The sequence below is a fragment of the Ctenopharyngodon idella genome, chromosome 18, assembly GCF_019924925.1.
Source record: "Ctenopharyngodon idella isolate HZGC_01 chromosome 18, HZGC01, whole genome shotgun sequence".
NCBI lineage: Eukaryota > Metazoa > Chordata > Actinopteri > Cypriniformes > Xenocyprididae > Ctenopharyngodon > Ctenopharyngodon idella.
In genome coordinates this window covers 21,029,321-21,050,766 of record NC_067237.1, presented here as the reverse complement: position 1 = coordinate 21,050,766, position 21,446 = coordinate 21,029,321, and the positions used below count along the sequence as shown (strand labels likewise).

General features: G+C 38.1%; 1 protein-coding gene across 3 annotated transcripts in view; it reads left to right on the top strand.

Moving 5' to 3' along the window:
* gnao1a (guanine nucleotide binding protein (G protein), alpha activating activity polypeptide O, a) overlaps positions 1 to 21,446 on the top strand; it is a 102,843-nt gene that overhangs the window by 61,231 nt on the left and 20,166 nt on the right. For all 3 annotated transcript variants that reach the window (XM_051869509.1, XM_051869507.1, XM_051869508.1), the window contains exon 4: positions 11,214 to 11,374. In XM_051869509.1, coding sequence (XP_051725469.1) covers positions 11,214 to 11,374 — 161 coding nt within the window. The remainder of the gene's footprint in view (positions 1 to 11,213; positions 11,375 to 21,446) is intronic.

Genomic DNA, 21,446 nt, shown 5'->3' with positions numbered 1-21,446 from the left:
GTCAATTTCTCACTTTCTCTGAGTCACTGAAGAACCCTGATGACGCAGAGGGGAAAGAGAGACACAGTGAAAGAAACTGAGATATTTTGATGTTGATACCTCAGTAATGGAACAGCACCCCTTTCCTTTCAAATGCGTTTCTCAGCTGTATTTTCTGGGAGAACATGGCCAGGTCAGGCTGACATGCATGCTACCAAAATTTCAGCAGTTATGAACACTAGAATTTTACAACTATCAATATCCATTTCAGTACTACAGCAAAAAAGCAATATGCTATGAACACACTCCTTTATTTTTATATATATATATATATATATATATAATATTTAAATATAAATGCTCTACATATTTATATAATATATTATTTTATATAATTATATTATGTATAATACACTAATATATGTGTGTGTGCGTGCGTGTGTGTGTGTATATATATATATATATAAAAGCAGAGAAACTAATTTGCAATAAAACAAAGATTAAGTAAACCAGTGAAACAACGCTAGACATTTTTCAGAATCAAGAATTTGAATAAACATTCAGAAATTAAACAGAACTAAAAAAAACTAAACAAAGTTAAAATGAAACAAATTATATTATTATGTAAATTTACAGTACAAATTATAATTAGCATAATTATTTTGGTGACAGTGCAGTGACAGCAATTGGTATTCAGTATTACTGATATAGTAGAAAGATATTGTTACATTTTTTTCAGTATTGACATTGTACCAAAAAGTCCAATAACCTTTCAGTCTCAGCAGACAGACATTAACCAATCACAGAGATGGATTAGGGGTTTGTGGATGCCAGAAAAGAGAAAATTGATCTTAAAATGGACTTCTTGCTTAAGGAGCATTGATTTTCTTCTTCAATAACTACATGGCATGCAATGAGAATGACAGATGTAAATGATGTTTGAAGCACTAAGAGAGAAAGCTTTCGATTGGTTACAATGCCAGGTGGGTGTGGCCTCCCTGATGGCCGACGTCCATGTTGGTGAGTAGATGGACAGAGGTGTGGTCTCCGCTCTGGGCTTTGAGAACCTCCTGCGATAAGGCCACAACTGGAGCCTTCAGCAGGAGAGCAGAATAACAGCTAAATATTTCATCAAATCAATAATTTAACAGCTGCCATGGGAGGCAAATAGAGAGAGAAGGAGATGAGAGAAAGAGGGGAGGAGATAGAGTGAGAAAGTGGGAGGGGAGGGTGAGATACAGAGAAAACGAAAGAGAGCACACAAATCTGCAATCACATTCCCCAAGAAAGGCCCGGTAACCATAGTAACTGGAGATGACTGTCACATGATGCGGAGGAGTGGAGCAAGAGGGAGGGACCTATGAAAGGAAGAGGAGAGATGATAATCACGGGATGGAGTGTAAAGGGGCGCGTCGGGAGCAGATTGAGTTGAGTTCTGCGTTGCCTCAATTCTGCTTCATGTCAGCAGAAGCCAAAGGCGCTCCCATCATCCAGACTGCTTACTTATGAGTGTGACATAACAATTGTGAAGAGAAAGAGAGAGAGAGGTTAACACGATGAACTGAGATAGGAGGGGGCAGGGGATGAAAATAATGAGGACCATAGCGTAGTATGAAAACCAAAGACGTGATCTTTCTTTTGCTGTTTCATCCTTCGTCTATTATCTCAAGTGCTAAGCATGACCAAAGAAAGACAATTTTCTGTTGGCTAATGATGACCTTGCTGTGCTCAAATTGTATTTAGCTTAATGAAACACCTTCCATAGTGGTGTTCTTTATCGGCTGAATCATTGTGATGTAGATGAGCATCAAAAGGAGGTTATGTTGAAATTCCATTTTTTTTTTTTGTCTTGGCAGCACTGTATTGACAAGGCTGCTCTGGAATTGTGGGAAATATCCTACACACTTAATTAGCAAGATTTAGATGTTTTTGATCCAAGTTCCCACACACATCATGTTCAGGGCAAGCGTATTACATAATTCACAATATATAATATGTGTATATAGTAATCTGGAGCTCTATTCCAAAACATAGTGAGCTGCCTATTGCCTACATAGGAAGCTGCTTTCTAAGGCATCATACTGACTTGTCATTAAACCTCATAAATCACTGATTTGAAGTGTTATATGTAGGTGCGCTACACAAATAGCAACTAGCAACTGATTTCAGTAGAATTTTATTGTTAGCATGCTGCTAAGCTAACAGCTAGGTACCCTAATACACAAAAGAATGCAAAGCAAACATAAATATTAGGTAAAATATTACGTTTACTTTGAATGAATTTGTTTTTTTTTTATCAATAATCTCAGTATTGAATGAAATATGTTAACAGTAATTTCTCTCACCTTATCTTCCTACTCACAAAGCTTATTTGCTTATAAGTTGAACTGACCTTGCAGGGATAGTTAGCTGCCCATCTACCCTTGTGAAGAAGTGCACTTCATTGCATTGATTTAATTATACGTACTTCTTTCAGTACACTTTCACGGCTATGATTCATAAAACGCTTAAGTATACTTTTAAAAGTTGCACTTTGTAATTGTCAAATTTAAAGTTTTACTTGAATGTACATTTTAAATCGTTATATGTGACCCTGGACCACAAAAGCAGTCATGAGGTTCAGTTTTTTGAAATTGAGATTTATACATCATTTGAAAGCTGGGGGGGAAAAAAACTATTTGAAAATCTGGAATCTGAGGGTGCAAAAAAATCAAAATATTGAGAAAATCCCCTTTAAAGTTGCCCAAATGAAGTCCTTAGCAATGCATATCCACTCACAAAAATAAATTTTTGATATATTTACGGTAGGAAATTTACAAAATATCTTCATGGAACTTTACTTATACCCTAATGATTTTTGGAAAAAAAGAAAAATCGATAATTTTGACCCATACTATGTATTGTTGGCTATTGCTACAAATATACCTGTGCGACTTATGACTGGTTTTGTGGTCCAAGGTCACATATTTGAATAATCTTTTGTCATGCTTTAAACAAGTACGCCTATTTTGATGTGACTATCATACTAAAGCACATGTAAAGTACAGTAGTGTAGTGTTATTCAATATTACATTTAATATAATACAAGTTTCAATGGAAATGACATTAAAGTATATTTTAGTTTACTATAAATGCTTTTTATTACATTTGACAGTACGTTAATATTTCAAAGACAATAGAAGTAATTGTGTCCTATTTAAGATTCAGCTAAGTGCATTTGATATGAATTTAAACTGTAATTCATTTTCATTTAATTACAATTAAACATGCAATTAAGTGTCCAAAAAACATTACATTTTAGAAGTATGCTAAAATGTAATTCTTTTTCACAATGGTCGAAATATTAAAAAGATGTTTGAATACAACTGACTGTTGTAGATCTGCAATAGAATGCTTGTTAGTAACAGTGTGCCTCTTGTATATCAGATCAAATCATATCATCTTTGTGAGTCAGTGGTTTGTCATCCTTCTGGTGTTGTATTCAGTCTCCTAGAACTGGAGGACTATAGTATTAGTCAGTGAAGGCCTCAGCCTGACCTGACCCATGTGAGAAACATGGTCCTCTCCCTGTGTTTTCATGCCATGGTGCCGTACGACAGCCTCTCCTGATGTAACTTTTTCATTGCGTGTGAGCCAGATGAACCCAGCAGCTGATTAATGATGCAGGTCTGCGTGTGTCTGTCTGTCCTGGTGATAACACGATCATCTCACTGTCTTAAGATGATAATGTAAGGAGATGAACGGTCATCACTGCATAGCGTGCCGTTCTGTGGAACATACAGCGTTATTCATCTACATCATCACATTTCTTGTTATGGGTTTCCCTCCCTGCCATAGAGACACAAATCAGCAACCACTTGATGAAATAGTGAGTTTGCCTCTGTAATTTTAGCCTTTTTTAGGGCTTGTGTTTTTCTCACTCTTTTTTAAGTACAGGATGATTATGATCTTATTGTTTCGATTGAAATTTGTTTATATTTATGCATTTGGTGTTGCTAGTACCATGCTCTACACAACAAAATGATTCTTTGGAAAACTAAAGGCTAGTTCACATAGGCCACATACTGTACACACTGCAGCTAAATTTGGTTGCCAATTCACCTTTTAGTGCCTAGTCCTGTTCTGTATATAGTAATTTAAAGTATTTAGTTCAGTAATTTATGGAAGTGACAACTGCATTCTAAAACAAACAACAAGCCCAAAAACACTAATAAAAACACTTAAAATAAGTGGATGAAGCAGACTTCCAATATCAAAGCCTCTGTCAATGGTGGTTTAGTTAAAATTGCAGAACATAAGAAGTCTTTGGTCTCTGTAATATTACTTTGGTCAAAAATAACGTGAGACACAAGAACCTTGCCACGGTGTTAGTCGTGTTCGCAATTTCGGGAGTGAGTCATGTTCTGTACACAAGGTAATTTAGATGTGATTGTCACTACTAAAATTTTACAGTGCGTACATGGGCATAGACCCAAACAACAAATTCATTAAATATATTAACACGATTAGCGTGTTTTGATAAAACAGTAAAGACCCAGGGCCCTATTTTAACGATCTAAGCACATGGTCTGAAGCGCATGGCGCAGGTGCACTTAGGGCTTGTCCGAATCCATTTTTGCTAGCTTAACGACGAAAAAAAATGGTCTGTGCGCCAGGCGCATGGTCCAAAAGGGTTGTACCTAGTCTCTTAATGAATCATGGGTGTGTTTTGGGCATAACGTGCAATAAACCAATCAGAGTCTCGTCTCCCATTCCCTTTAAAAGCCAGTTGGGCTTGCACCATGGCGGATTGCTATTTACATGGCGGAATTTGCATGCGGAAAGACTGAGCGCTTCTCCAGAGCGGAATACTTTTTATTTTTAATATTTAAATATGTCTGTGTGCTGCTCCCTGTGTGTGTCTATAGGCGCATATTACTAACGTGACCTTTAAATAACAAACAAAAATAAATAAATAAATAAATACTGCGCCATTGACTTTAGACCAGGTTTTTGTTGGTCAATGCACAGTCGTTTTCAGTTGCCTCAAAATAGCAATGCGCCTGAACAAACCTTGTTTTCAGACCAGCTTGCCCATGGACGAACAGATGGGCGCGGGTGTATTTGCTGTTTAAACAACATGAGCGCTGGACGTGAAAAAGATAACTGCGTCGGGCTGAAACTAGCAAAAAACACTTGCGTCGCGCCTTGTCGCATTGCGCTGGGTGTACAATAGGGCTTCAGCTAATAGTAGTATTTTCTCATATCGTACAATATGATCTTATGCCAATAAAGGAAAACTGTTTAACGCATTTACATGACCACACGCGTTGTCGGCTTATTAAGCATAAGCGGTTTAAGAACGAGCATGTAAAACACATTCAATGTATAGCTTGCTATTCTGTTTTCTAATTTAAGCACTTCCATAATGGTACTGAATGGGTGTGTGTGTGCGGTTATCTGAAGGGACTTTCCCGTCATACAGATTACCCATGCTTGTTTTTCTCTGGCTTTCACACCTCTGTGCTATTAACATCAGCAATGGTTATGAAAGAAAGTGCAGCTAGTAGCATTTCCCTTATTTCTTACAAGATGCCTTGGAAATTTATTTTAAATGTCATATGAGGACTTTTGTTAACACTCAATTCATAACAAGGATTAGGAAACCGAGAGGTTTTCTAAGAGAAGATAATTAGCAGAAATAAATCCAAAACAAATAGTATGAAATATTAGACCGAATAGTATAAAATCCAAAAATGTTTCTAAATGAACAGTCTAACGGCGACACTAGCAAATAAAGAAGGATGAAAATCTTTTGGCTCTCTTGAGATCATTGAATTCTCATAGATAAATTGTGGCATGACTGTGAAGGTCCAGATTCACAGAAATTGTGGAAACAAATGGATTAGTTAGCGGCTCACCCACTCACAGCACCTCTTTCGGTCATGTCCATATTGAAATACACTAAAAATATGGTTTTTCATGACCTCTCAGCCTCCTCATTTTAGAAGTCCAGTGGTTGTAACCTTGAAAAGATGATTTGTAGTTTAAATCAATGTCGAGGGAGTTGTGTCATGGACTTTGATAAAGTACTTGAGCAAGGTCTATATATCTTCAGCAAAGCGGAACATCTTTCTTTCCTCTGTGCAAGTTTGAAAGAAAAGTTGCCATTGTCAGTGATATATTATTAGACCACAGCCCTGGGGCTGATGAGGGACTGTATGTTACTCTCCTGTTCATTGCAAGATTAGAAGCCACCTACAGCTATCACTAGAACACCTACAACACTAGATCACTAGATTGATTATGCCATATTGCAGTTGACCTTCACTGTACTTCATACAGTACCATACACACTCATCTATCTATCTGTCTGTCTGTCTGTCTGTCTGTCTGTCTGCCCATCCATCTATCCATCCTGCATATGCATTAATAAAATTTCCTACAAAAAAAAGAAAAAGAAATAAAAAGCATAATGTCCAAATGAGTGGAAAAACAGAAACCAGCATTTCTCAGTCCAAACCACGTCTATAAACCACATGAGAGAGATTGAAACTGATCCCACATATCCCGTCTCATAGACATGCTGTGTCCATCTCTGCTGTGATCCAAATAAGATGTCACGTAATTAATCGTGACATGTGTTGCGGTGTGTAACATATCACATACCCAGTTTGAACTTTAGTTTGAACCGATTAGCCAGTATTATTGTGTGTTGCCGTAACAATGCCAAACACAGACACCATCATGTTGTGTCAACCAGCGACGCCCTCAGCACTCAACATGAGTAGCACAAAAGCCTAATGATACTCTGAGGAATCCAACATGTACTGTAAAATGACAGTTCTATTGTATGAGTGTGTTCACAGTGTCTACTTGCGTCACCCTTAAAATAATTATATTTACACCAGGTGCAGTGTCAGGGTGTCTGTAAGGATACTGTCCGTCACGCCGGGCTACTGACTGATCTGCGATTCAAATCTACAGCGCGTTGAGTTCTCTCCTCGCACTGTTTCCTCTAATAAATGAATGCTGATGAAGATTGGTCCATTCTCTTTAGTCTGTGCAAGGGCCATAATGAATAGCTATTATGTGTCTCTATGAGCCTGATCTAAATTCAATAGGCAATCACTCAGGAATCACATGCTCCTTCTGTGCTGTGCACCTTCCCCAAAAAAAATCTAAAACGGAGGTAGAAAGAGAGAATGAAGAATGAGAGGCGTGACCAATGTCGTGACATTAGAGACAGACCCACCTGCAAGATATGCACAGAGAGACAGGAAACAGGTGCATGGCTGTTGAATCTTGTCAGCTTTATGGGTTTATTCTTGAAGTTTTTTAATCAAAAGTAAAATGCACGGCAAAAATGTTCCCATCGTAAACCTCCAGCGCTTGGACCAAGGCATTTGTCACTATAAAGGCTCAAAGAGCCTCTGGACGCCAGTTTGATGTCCCATAATTCCCCGGAAGGTAATCCTCTGGTTCATGTTGTGTTGTAAAGCTCGAATTCATTATTCTTATAGATTATTAGACTACCTATAACCATTAATAGTACATTTTGTTCTGCTAATATTATTACATTCATTTTTAATTTGTAAAAAAAAAAAAAAAAGTGATACAAGCATCTATTAGGATTGAATACAGTTAGATTACGATGTGTGTGTGTGTGTTATAAGGGCTCAAGAAGGTTCAGTCATGCTGAGTTCAGAGGACTTGCTCTCAAAGGTCACACTCACTGGGGGAGAAGGAAAGGGAGGCTCCCTCAGCCAATCATACGGCCTCCTGCTGCTGATGCTGCCCCCGCTGCATCACCATGGAGATGCAATATCTGTCCCTATTGACAAGTCATACGGAAGATGCATCCATTTTTCTCAGTTGAGAGGAATATGTCTGCATCTTCACAGTAGAAAACTTCACAAAATAGCATTTGCATTAATTGCGGATTAATTAGCGACATCCATGCTTTGTTTTTTCCCCCTCGTTTTCATTCCCAGGCCCCCCATCTCACTCCTTTTAGTGTGTGAACGCTTTACTCTTTCTCACCGCAGATAATGGAGAGGGTGCAAGACCAGCTTTCTTGAACTGACCCCCATCTTCTCTTCCACTCTCTATTTAACATGGGTCTTTTCTTTTCACTCCACTCATCCAGTCCATTTCTCACGCTCTCCTCTTTTGGCTTCCGTAGTTGCATCTCTGTTGTGGATTTGCAGGATGGCGGAACCCAGCCCCTTTGAGTAGTAAGCTCAATTGTGATGTCTTTAAAAGAAACTAAACGCTCTTTTCAGAAGTCGTTATTGCTGTCAAGCTTTTTAAACGTGTTTGTAAAAGGGAGTGATGTCATAAGCGAGCAGGACAGAGGAAGAGGGAGGGAAGAATGAACGAGAAACAGGAAGTCAGTTGTAATGTAATGTGTATATAAAATATTATAGTGTATATAATGTGTATATTTCTATCATGACAACTCTCAGGAGAGTTTAGCATGGTAATGGATATTACAATGATGTTAATGTATTTAGTCTTGGCGGAATAGATGTGATACGCTGCTGCTGCTTTTATTGCTGCTGCTTCAGAGCAAGTACAGAGACTTGCTACTGCCAATACAACCTGAATTTGTGCCGGAAATGTTGGGACGTTTTTTTTTAAATTTGAATAAAATGAAAACTAAAAGACTTTCAAATCACACGAGCCAATATATTATTCACAATAGAGCATAGATAACATAACAAATGTTTAAACTGCTCATTTCAAATTTGATGCCTGCTACAGGTCTCAAAATAGTTGGGACGGGGGACATGTTTACCATGGTGTAGCATCTCCTCTTCTTTTCAAAACAGTATGAAGACGTCTTTGCATCGAGGTTATGAGTTTCTGGAGTTTTGGTGTTGAAATTTGGTCCATTTCTTGCCTGATATAGGTTTCCAGCTGCTGAAGAGTTTGTGGTTGTCTTTGACGTATTTTTCTCTATAGGTGAAAGATCTGGACTGCAGGCAGGCCAATTCAGCACCCGGACTCTTCTACAACGAAGCCATGCTGTTGTAATAGCTGCAGTATGTGGTTTTGCATTGTCCTGCTGAGATGAGGCCTTTCCTGAAATAGACATCGTCTGGAGGGGAGCATATGTTGCTCTAAAACCTTTATATACCTTTCACCATTCATAGTGCCTTCCAAAACAAGCAAGCTGCTCAGACCGTATGCACTTATGCACCCTCATACCATCAGAGATGCTGTCTTTTGAACTGAACGCTGATGACGCAAGAATGTCAAATTTGGACTCGTCTGACCATAGAACACTTTTCCACTTTGAAACAGTCCATTTTAAATGTTTTTAAATTATTCCACAATCTTTTTACGCTCTCTTCACTCACAGCTCTGCCCACCTTTACTTCTGAGAGACTCTGCCTCTCTGAGACATCCCTTTTATAGCTAATCATGATACAGACCTGATATAAATTAACTTAATTAGTTGCTAGATGTTCTCCCAGCTGAATCTTTTCAAAATTTCTTGCTTTTTCAGCCATTTGTTGCCCCCGTGCCAACTTTTTTGAGACCTGTAGCAGGCATTAAATTTGAAATGAGCTCATTTAGTGGATAGAAGTGTAAAATTTCTCCATTTAAACATTTATGTTATCTATTGTGAATGAAATATTGGCTCATGTGATTTGAAAGTCTTTTAGTTTTTATTTTATTTAAATTTAAAAAACATCCTAACATTTCCGGAATTCAGGTTGTACATACATAGCTGCTGTGAGCATGTAAGACATAGTGCTGCTGCACAAATAGCATATATGAAATTACCTATAGCAGATCTACGCAGGTGGAGCTGGGTAAGGTGGAGGGTTAGGGCTACAGCAGATTGTAACAGCAAACACTGACCAACTATTTAAATGTTGAGCAGCAAGCTCATTGGCTCCAGATGCAACAGGAACCAATCAGTTTGTGCTGTGTAATTTATGGTGGAATTGTTAGCAGTTTGTGTTAAGGACCCATCAGCCTGTGCCATCTAGAGTTTCATGACAGAACTTGTCTAGAATCTATCTATCTATCTATCTATCTATCTATCTATCTATCTATCTATCTATCTATCTATCTATCGTCTGTCTGTCTGTCTCTTAAAATGGTGAGCCATATCAGCTGAGAGTCCTTCTGTGTCTTAGACAGTATCTCTGCATCAGATTTCACTGTAGAATAAGGGCTAATCATCACAGAAAGTACATAGGAACAAAGTGATCAAGACCCCGATTATGAGTCAGAGTTTCTTGCACTTTTGCCTCAGGTTGGTGGGTATACATGCAGTATATTCTCAGCACTGTCAGCATCATTAAAAAGCATTATCTGCTTTGAGTTGCTCCTTCTAAATATCCAACACATTTGAGTGTGCCCTTAAAGTTCTACTCTTTCAAATGAACAACTATATGCAAATGAGGAACAGCAGATTCAATGATTATAATAATATGACACTTTTAGTTGATAGTACTAGAGGAGTCGCTGATTTTGTTATCGCTCTCCTTCCATTATGCTGTCTCATTCTGCTCTTGCACAAGTTTGTATAACCCAAAGTTGTTATGCAAAGATAACTGACAAGAGGTATTTTTTTATTTTTAGTAAGAGCCAGATTATGGAGAGAGCTTTATAAAACATTTTGTCCAAGCAAAAGGGATTTCTTTACAGGCACAAACAATGTGAACTTGCATCAGGATGTTTTAAATATAAACCTCCATTTTGTGAGCAAACAAGCATGTTTATTGGAAAACAAGACAAAAAAGCTTTTTATAGTTTCACTCAAGCATCAACTTTGCCTCATGTGTTTCTGCTAAAATTCTTTGGAAGGAATAAAAATAGACACAAATGAGTCAATTGTTGACACAGTAAAACCACAATCACATTGGCATTGAAGAAATTGCTGCAGGTCACAATTCTCAGCGCTGTCGGTTGCTAGTAGGCGTTCCCACATCGCATCACTGCTTATTTGCATAAAGTTGAACTCTGCTTGACTTTGTCTCATCACCAACGGTCATGGTTGCTCATGTAACTGGAGAATTGCAAAATGAATATCCTTTGTTGCCAAAAACAGACATTGTGTACAACCCTGAAGAGGGCTTTGAAAATGTGATAAGAAATGTTTGTGTTCATATTTAAATCTCAGACTTTTAATTGCATAATTATTACAATTTGGAGCACAGTTTGTGACTTAGTGTTCTTGTGCTTGTAAGTCTCTTCATCACACTGATGGATGTTCTGCGTGTTTTTTCTGACAGGCTGATGCCAAGATGGTCTGTGATGTTGTGAGCCGTATGGAGGATACCGAGCCCTACTCTCCGGAGCTGCTGTCCGCCATGATCCGCCTGTGGTCTGATTCAGGCATCCAGGAGTGCTTCAGCCGTGCCCGCGAGTACCAGCTCAATGACTCCGCCCAATAGTGAGTATGGCTCTCTGCTGGGAAGATCCATTAGTGCTTTTACGCTTCATTAAGAGCATTCTGTCTAAATATACGCATCTTTTATTATATCGCTGACACTGGAGACCAGTTCATTTTAGAGGCATTGAGCTTATATTTTATGGACTGTAAACTAGGTAGCTTCTATATTATAATATGTATTATCTTTATCTCCAATGCCTGTTTGAACAGTCACTTTTAGAGTATTACATGAGCTCAGCAAAATGTCACTCTGAAGTGAGAGAGATAAATTCACAGATGCAATTACAGTATCTGCTGATGAAAGGTCTTGAGTTTGTGTGCACATTTGTGCTATGTGTGTGTGCGTTTGTGTAATAACATGGAAAGAGTTTAGTCAGCGTTATATTTCTGATTTTGTGGTTTACTGTAATAGTCCGTTCCTTGTGAAAAGTGGTGTTTAGATGAAAACAAATTACTTGCTCACAGATTGACAACATAGATTATGTTGCTATGAAGCACATACGAGGATGGGAAAGACTTAAAGGTAGGGTAGGCAATGTCTTTCAGAAACATTGTTTGTTATACTGGTTGAAATGGTATTCGCATCCTGATAGCAATCAATAATAGAAGTGGTCTAAATATTAAAAAATGTACACATATCTTCTGTAGAAGTCTCAGGACCAAAAAATTTTCGTCCAATCATTGCATCCAGTCTGAATGCAATGATACAATGTCCTACCTGCCTGTCGACGTATGTATTTCCATACCTCCACAATGTCACGCAGACATCGAATGTCATCAGCACGTTTCATGAGGCTATGCAGAGTTGTAGACAGACAGTCACAAAGCACTACAAACAAACAGCAGCCGCCATTTACGGTTCGTCCTGAACCAAAACAATGAGCTTAATCTGCGTTCATACCATGTCATTACCATAATTACGAGATGGCAACCCGTGATGTTCGTACTCGGGGCTGTTCAATTCCTCGGTCCTCGGTTTCTTTGGCAACATCATCAATGCCGAAATGAATCTGCAGCAGTCAGGTGGTACAAGTCAGAGCTTTTTTAAAGGGTTAGTTCACCCTCAAATGAAAATAATGTCATTTATTACTCACCCTCATGTCGTTCCACACCAGTAAGACCTTTGTTCATCATCGGAACGCAAATTAGGATATTTTTGATTAAATCCGATGGCTCAGTGAGGCCTGCATTCACAGCAATGACATTTCCTCTCTCAAGATCCATAAAGGTACTAAAAACATATTTAGAACAGTTCATGCGAGTTCAGTGGTTCTACCTTAATATTATAAAGCGACGAGAATACTTTTTGTGCACCAAAAAAACAAAATAACCTTTTTTTCAACAATATAGTGATGGGCCGATTTCAAAACACTGCTTTGGAGCTTTATGATTCGAATCAGTGACTCGGATCTCCTTTCAAACAGCTAAACTGCTGAAATCACGTGACTTTGGCGCTCTGAGTCACTGATTAGATTCGCAAAGCTCAGAAGCAGTGTTTTGAAATCGACCCATCACTATATTGTTGAAAAGTTGTTATTTTGTTTTTTTGGCGCACAAAAATATTCTCATCGCTTTATAATATTAAGGTAGAACTACTGAACTCGCATGAACTGTTTTAAATATGTTTTTAGTACCTTAATGGATCTTGAGAGAGGAAATGTCATTGCTGTGAATGCAGGCCTCACTGAGCCATAGGATTTAATCAAAAATATCATAATTTGTGTTCCAAAGATGAATGAAGGTCTTACGGGTGTGGAACGACATGTGGGTGAGCAATAAATTACATTATTTTCATTTTTGGGTGAACTAACCCTTTAAGTTATTTACGTTCATTATTATTGTAATGTTATGTGCTTTGAGAAATGGGGTAATTTAACACTGCTTCTCGTGACGCTTTCCAGGCTGTGCGCGTTCATGTGTTTTGGAGGAGGCGTGGCTTTGAAGAGAGAGCTCTTAAGGGAGGGTGGGGTGGGATCTTGTGCTTTTAAAGCTAGCTTGCTATTGCTATCCTCTCCGAAATTACCTACCCTACCTTTTAATGTTTAGGGTGCCAGAAAACAAGTTCTCTAGTAGACAAGCCTAGGAGAGATGTTTTTCTTCTTCATTATTTGCATATAAACATCATCAGGTTTTGCATAAATGTTCTTTTATCTTTTGTTCAAGCCAATATATCACATGAATGATCAGTAAGACAAACAAAGTTTCCAGTGGTGTTACATCAAGTGCAGGTGTGTGAAAACAGAAATACAAAATGATAGAAGGACAATCAATTTAATTTTAGTATTTATGTATGTTTTGTGATAGATTGATATTAGGAGCTGAAAGAGATGCATGACTGAACTATATTGCTATAACCACATTTACTGTTTATATATATTCAATAACCTTGCTAAGAATTAAAAAGCTATGATTCTTTAGGAAGAATTTAATTTCAGTAGACGCTGTGAATACTACTACACAAACACTTTTTCCATTCATAACCTGCATTTGTTCAGTCTTTTTTTCGGATGACCCATTTAGTCACAATATCTGCAACACTTTCTGCTGTGCAGCAGTGTTTCCTAATTAATTCTGTTTAAAACAATACTATTTTCTTCTTATATAATTTAATATAATTTTATTTTAGATTTTGTTCATATATATATTTTATTTATATATTTATTGTTTTATATTTTTTATTTTTTATTCAGTTTTATTATATTATGTATTTTAATATTGGTCGCACTGTATGTTTTTTGTGTGTGCCAGTATAAGCAAGTCATGTCTTTTTAGTGTCTTTGTTTTATTTTACAGTACCCAGTCTTTTTATCCCATCACATTTAATTCTGTTAACTCACTTCAAATGAGTGCAAAATGCATTTCCTGTGGTTGTGCTCTAGATTTAGCAGGTACACCGTGCACAGGAAACACTGCTGTACACCAGTGTTTGTTTCTTAGCTTGCGTGTGTGTGTGTATTTACACTAAAGACATGGCCAGCTTGACAGGTACAACTTGTATGTCTAAATCATTCTTTCACATCAATCACTTACTGTAAGAAAAGGAGTTCAATAGAGATTCAAGATGATTTCCTTTGGGCTGTTTATCCACACTGGCGGGATTAAATCAGCTCTCATAATCATCTGAAAACTTCTGTCATTATCTGAACTTCTTTCACTATTTCTGTCCTTCCTCTAATTCTCTCACACTCACCCTGATCTATTATATTACTCTGATATCATCCACTTTATGGTGCCATGGATGAGTTCATCCACTCTTGTCCAGCCTAACTGACTCTCATCCTGTTTTAAAAGCTCCTCCCCTTTCACACTGCAAACACCCTAGAGTTATGTTCCTCTTGTCTTCTCAGTTTTGTTCCTGGTCAGTTTTATTTTTCTTTTTGACTTCTTCTTTTCAATTGTAGGTCTGCTAATTTCATTTCTTCAGTTTTTTTTCCTGATAATTGAGTCAAAGAGAAGCGTGTTCCTCTTCTGGTTAAACGAGATGTGTTTGAGTTCTGATATGCTCTGACTGTAAGTCATAATTGCCTATGGAAGTGCTGGCCTGAACTGAAACTTGCTAAATTGTGTATTTCAGTTCAGTGCCTTCATCTTTGACGTTTCCAGAGAAAATATAGGAAATCTCTACATTTTTATTTAAGTCTTGGACAGTATGATGACATTCTGTGAAAAATGATTAACCTTCCGTGGCTTTGCCTTCAGAAGATGTAGCAAGTTTCATTTATTCTCAATTTTTTGTGGGTGTGATAGTGCATCTTTGCTGAATTACTGTCAAAATCAAAATAACTTGTATCCTGGCAACTAGGTCATTTGTCATTGTCAAGAAATTTCCTCAACAATGAGAGGTACTGGTAATTTATGAGTAATACGTTTATGTGTGTGTATATATATATATACACACATTACAACATCTTCCTGTTCCATACAACATGGTTCTTTTTCTCATTCATTCTTTTCTCCCTCTTACTTCCTCTGTCCAGCTAACTTATGACATCACAACATTTAAAAAGCTTGACAGCAATAACGACTTCTGAAATACTTCTATATTTAATTCATATTTATTTTAACTGTCTAATAAACTCTTGTATAGTTAAAAATATTTTTAAAAACTACACCACAGTTTATAAGACAGTTAAAAATAATTCACCCCAAATTTTTAATTCTGTCAGCGTTTTCTCACTTACTTTCGTCTGTGGTGCACAAAAGAAGGTAATTTGAAAATGTCTCTGTTTTTTATTTGGTTATTATTTTGTCCTTTCATATAAAGTCAGTGGGGGGCCAATATTGATTTGAACCCTAATGAATTTCCTTATATGGACAAAAACAGAAAGATTCTTCAAAATATCTTCTTATGAGTTCCACGGAAGAAAGAAAGTCATAGAGGTTTGGAACGACATGAGTGAGTTAAAAATGACAGCATTTTTGGGTGAACTATCCCTTTAAGTAACAATACAGTAATTCCAGAGGTCACATCTCCCTCATTTCTCTGACTTTACATGATATTTCCATACTATTTCCTTGAGAATTGCTCATTGTGACATTCTTGCAGCACCCTGGTTTTTCAAACCTTTTTGTTACCACAATGCATGTGGCAGCAATGTCTCCAATGTCCTGTAGTTCTTTTCCTGCACATCTTTCTGTCTCTCTCTCTCCATGATGGGGAGCAGCAGACAGCAGGCAGGCCGCTGAGAGGTGTTGCCAGGCAGAGCACTCAAGCAGCAGCAGGAAACAGAGGGAGGGTGGAGGGAGAAAGAAAGAAAGATGGTGTATGAGAGAGAGAGAGGGAGCAGGGGGAAGGGCAGAGCTGGCAAGCAGCCTGAGTGGTAGAGAGATACGAGTTTCCCATACTAAAAAGAGAGAGAAGTGAAGAAACCCTACAGCACAACCCCGCCCGCATGTCCATTAGGCCTAAAACGACAGAGTAAAGTCCACATAGTGACGTCATATTTATAAAAGATTTACAATAGTACATACAGCTACTCCACAGAACACCATCAGGGCATTGAGTGCATAGGAGATAAAAACATTAGTGCTGCTGCGAACGTCTAAATGCACTTGCGCACACGCGCTTGTACATAAAAGCCAGCCATTCTTCCTTATTGTATATTTTCTCTGCACCTAAAGACAACTAAGCAGACAAGGATTTAAAATGTATTATGATATTGTTTGATATTTAATAATAGTGTATATATACATACCAAAAGGCAGCCCTCGTACCTGTCTCTAAGCCATGTTGAGCCATAGTTAAATTTGCCTTTAGTCAAATGTAATGAAAGATTACTGATGCTTATAGTGGTTTTATCAGGCCAGTGCGGACAGTTGCTTTCTAAAAAAAGCTTATGGAAATCCTCAGTTAACATAGCTGCCCTAAATCTGCTATTTGTTAATAGACAAAATATGCTGAGAGGGGCGCGTGCACATCCAGCAGATACAGGTCACAAAGGAACGTGCCCCAGAGAGAGAGGTAGCACTAACACTATCAAAGAGAAGAGAATATGTCAGTAGACGGTCATCCTTATTAGTGCTGTTCAAGTGATTGAGACAGTGTTCTATAAGAGCAGATCATACTTGAGTACTTAAGTTCATACAGTGTCAGGTAGACTTGAAAGAACCTGTGAGTTAAGTGCCACTAAGCGATCCTGCAAGCCAAAAGTGCCAATGATAAACATTAATACATCTTAGCAAGTCACAGCAACAGCACCCCCTAGAGTCAGTGTAGTGAACCATAAGAAGAGAAATATGCTAAATACACATTGAGGTTTCTTTCAAACACTCTTTATATTGTTTCCTTATAGGGCTATGGGTCCAGACAATTGAGAATCTTTTTTATTATGATTACTTTTTTATTACAGCAGGTTTGTGTAAAACCTGTCACCATGATTTTGACAAGAAAGACATATTTTGTTGATCCTGGAACAACATTCTTATGTCTGAGAATTTAGTCCTATCCCTACCCCTAAACCTAACCCTACCCATAACTTATCATTAAAAGGCAAACAATATGTGAATAACACTGATGTAGAAGCACCCTTGTTGTAAGCCTAAACTGAAAACTTGTACCTCAAATCTGATTGGTTGATTGGAATGTTGTTCCAGGATCAACAAAGATGTTGATCCAGGAACATGTTGTAATTCTTCACCTCCTGCATTTGAGAACGGTCACAAGATCATTGTTTTTTAATGAAAGCAAGAACATCTGACCATCTGTCTTTTTTTTTAAATGCCTAAACTTTGCTTATTTCCAGGTTTAAAATAGATTTTGTTTCCCAGCTCTTCCCAGTGGTCTGAGACTTTTGGACCTCACTGTATGAGTGCCAGGACACGTGACATAGACCTTGCCCTCACTTCCTGTGTTATTTGTTGTAATTTTTTTTTCTTTTTTTCAGTCCTCTTTCTACTCTCTCCCTCTATTTCAGGCCTTAATTTCAGCCCGTGCCTTTATCAACCACTGAATCTGGCCCCATGTCACTACATCTGTGGAAACTTGGCACAGGGCATTTAACATTATTATCAGACATTTAACTGCTGTTTATCATGATTTAGTGTTTAGTGATGCATGATGATGTTGTAAGTCTGTGGAATTATTTGCTTGAAGGGAGGTTATGAGGTCAGAAGGCTGTATGTGTAGCCAAGGATAGTATAAGGAGGAAAGAGGGATAACTTGTAGTAGAAAAATTAATGTTAGAAACTGTAATGCTCAATATCTGGCTGTAGGACATCCCACCTTTTAGTGCCATTTGCTATTGTGATAGACTTGTTTTGCAAAGAATACAGGGTTTTTTAAGCGTGATTTGAGCTAGAGAAGAAACATTTACAATGACATTGCTGTCAGATTTCAATCTAATATATTATTGCCACATAATCTTGACAAACCGTTTTAGATATTTTGGTTCCAATTAAGTAGATACGGGTTGATACCTGCACTACACTGCCGTTTAAAAGGTTGAGGTCTGTACGATTTTTTTGTTTTTATGTTTTAAGAAGTTTCTTATGCTCACCAAGGGTGAATTTATTTAATCAAAATTATTGTTGTTAAATATAATTACAATTTAAAATAACTGTTTTCTATTTTAAAATATTTCAAAATGTAATTTATTTCTGTGACGACAAAGCTGAATTTTCAGCATCATTATTACAGTCTTCAGTAGCTATGTTTCCATCCGCCTATTTTTATGCACATTTTGGGATATCGCATCAAAAGCTGCTGGATGAATAATAAAAAAAAAAAAAAACTGCTGGATGGAAACGCCGAGAGGCTCATAAATTCTAAAAATGCGCATAAAAAACTTTAAAATTTTCTATCCAATAAGAAAACATGCGCATAAACTACGATGGAAATACATTTACCAAATAAATTCCTCAATGCGCATCAAAAAAATCATGAGACTTTGCGCAATAGGACGTCATTACTGTAATAACTAGCGGAAAAATCTTGTTGCAAAACATCTGAAATGCTGTTTTGGTCATTCAGAAGTCTGTCGTCAAATGTGGTTTGGTATAATTCCTCCCAGAACTATCTTATAAACAGCAGCATCCGCGTCTGAGATAAAACGTTTATTGTGTTTCGTCTGTGCACACTGAGACGCAAATAGTTTATTACATAGCCTACGAAAATTGTTATATACAGTGGCTTCTCCTACATTTCTTAGTAATATATAACACCAGTTTATCAGGAAGTGACGATTTTGTCCTCTTTGACTCACTGGTTGGAATGGTGCTTTATTCGCAAATGAAACAATTATCCATTTTTTCATGATTCTTTGATTAATAGAAAGTTCAAAAGAACAGTATTTATACATAAATCTCTTCAGTGTTACTTTTGATTAACTTAATGTGTCATTGCTGAATAAAAGTATTAATTTCTTTAAAAAAAAAAGTACTAACCACCTTATTGTTTAACGTAGAAGTATGCAGAATGAGTTGGCCCACCCTTTGCAGCTATAACAGCTCTTCTGGGAAGGCTTTCCACAAGGTTTAGGATTGTGTTTTCATGGGAATTTTTGACCATTCTTCTAGAAGCGCATTTGTGAGGTCAGGCACTGATGTTGGCGAGAAGGCCTGGCTCGCAGTCTCCGCTCTAATTCATCCCAAAGGTGTTCTATCGGGTTGAGGTCAGGACAGCCAGTCAAGTTCCTCCACACCAAACTCGCTCATCCATGTCTTTATGGACCTTGCTTTGTGCACTGGTGCGCAGTCATGTTGGAACAGGAAGGGGCCATCCCCAAACTGTTCCCAAAAAGTTGGGAGCACGAATTGTCCAAAATGTCTTGGTACGCTGAAGCATTAGGAGTTCCTTTCACTGGAACTAAGGAGCCAAGCCCAACCTCTGAAAAACAACCCCACACCATAATCCTCCCTCCACCAAACTTTACACATGGCAAAATGCAGTCAGGCAAGTACCGTTCTCCTGGCAACCACCAAACCCAGACTCATCCATCGGATTGCCAGACAGAGAAGCGTGATTCGTCACTCTAGAGAACACGTCTCCACTGCTCTAGGGTCCAGTGGCGGCGTGCTTTACACCAATGCATCCGACGCTTTGCATTGCACTTGGTAATGTAAGGCTTGGATGCAGCTGCTCGGCCATGGAAACCCATTCCATGAAGCTCTCTACGCACTGTTCTTGAGCTAATCTGAAGGCCACACGAAGTTTGGAGGTCTGTAGTTATTGACTCTGCAGAAAGTTGACGACTTCTGCGCACTGTGCGCCTCAGCATGCGCTGACCCCGCTCTGGCCTACCACTTCGTGAGTTGCTGAGTTGCTGTTCCCAATTGCTTCCACTTTGTTATGATACCACTAACAGTTGACCGTGGAATATTTAGTAGTGAGAAAATTTCACAAATGGACTTATTGCACAGGTGGCAACCTATCACGGTACCACGCTTGAATTCACTGAGTTCCTGAGAGCGACCCATTCATTCACAAATGTTTGTAGAAGCAGTCTGCATGCCTAGGTGCTTGATTTTATACACCTGTGGCCATGGAAGTGATTGGAACACCTGAATTCAATGATTTGGAGGGGTGTCCCTATACTTTTGGCAATATAGTGTATATGTCCTTTGAATGTGATTTGTATTGCCAGTACAGCTGAAAATAACTGGAAGCAGATGACACCGGAAGCCAGACACATTCAATTTACGAATGGCCATGCTCGCTTTTATGTTAAAAATAAGAGGGATAGGGGAAATTTCCAAGATGCCCACTGAGTGAACCGACTTGCCTTAAAGGGACTTTTTGTGGTTGAGCTCTGAAGACAGTAGTGACAGTGGAATGTTCACATTTCACTGCAGAATTCTGTTGCAACCAAGGAAACCTTCGACTGCAACATCTCAACGCCACAGATGGACAGGAAAAGGAGGGAGAGAAGAAAGAGAGAGAGAGGCAAACAAAATAAAAAGCAAGAGCAGAATGTACACCTAAGCATGCAAGATACAATTACACAAAACACAAAATGAGAAATTGAGCTGATCTGAAATTCCAGCAGGAATACTTGCAGTAATTTTCCTCTAAATGTGTCAAAACATTTTTGAAATTGCATTTTTGATGTAATCATCCATTAGATGTCTACTGTCTAACAATATTACCAGCCAAAGGCTTTGATGGATGTTTCAGCGTCTCGTGGTACTCAACCTTCAATTTAACTGGCACCCAATTTGGAAGCACACATATTTCACTGTTTCTTTCATCTGGAAGATAAATGACATCCACAGCCTTAGAGAATATACATCACGCATTGTTGAAAAGCAGGCTTGGTCCTCCCTGTCTACTTGCATCACTGTTGTGTTTTGAAGAGGATAGCTTGTGTATATGCGTGTCAGCTGTGAGTGGCACAAGAAGGATGTGTCATGTTTTATTTTGACTTATGCTTTATGTCCTATAGTCTGATTGACTGTCCTGTGTTTAAGATCGTGTCTTTAGTGAGATGGACTCTTATCTGATTTGTTGACACTATTATATGAAAAGCAATAATTTTTCTGTTAGAGCTAACATAAATGAGAATCTGTCAACAAAAGATGATGGTGGAATTCACTATGGGGCCATTTACATGACACCGTTTTCAACTAAAACTGTAAA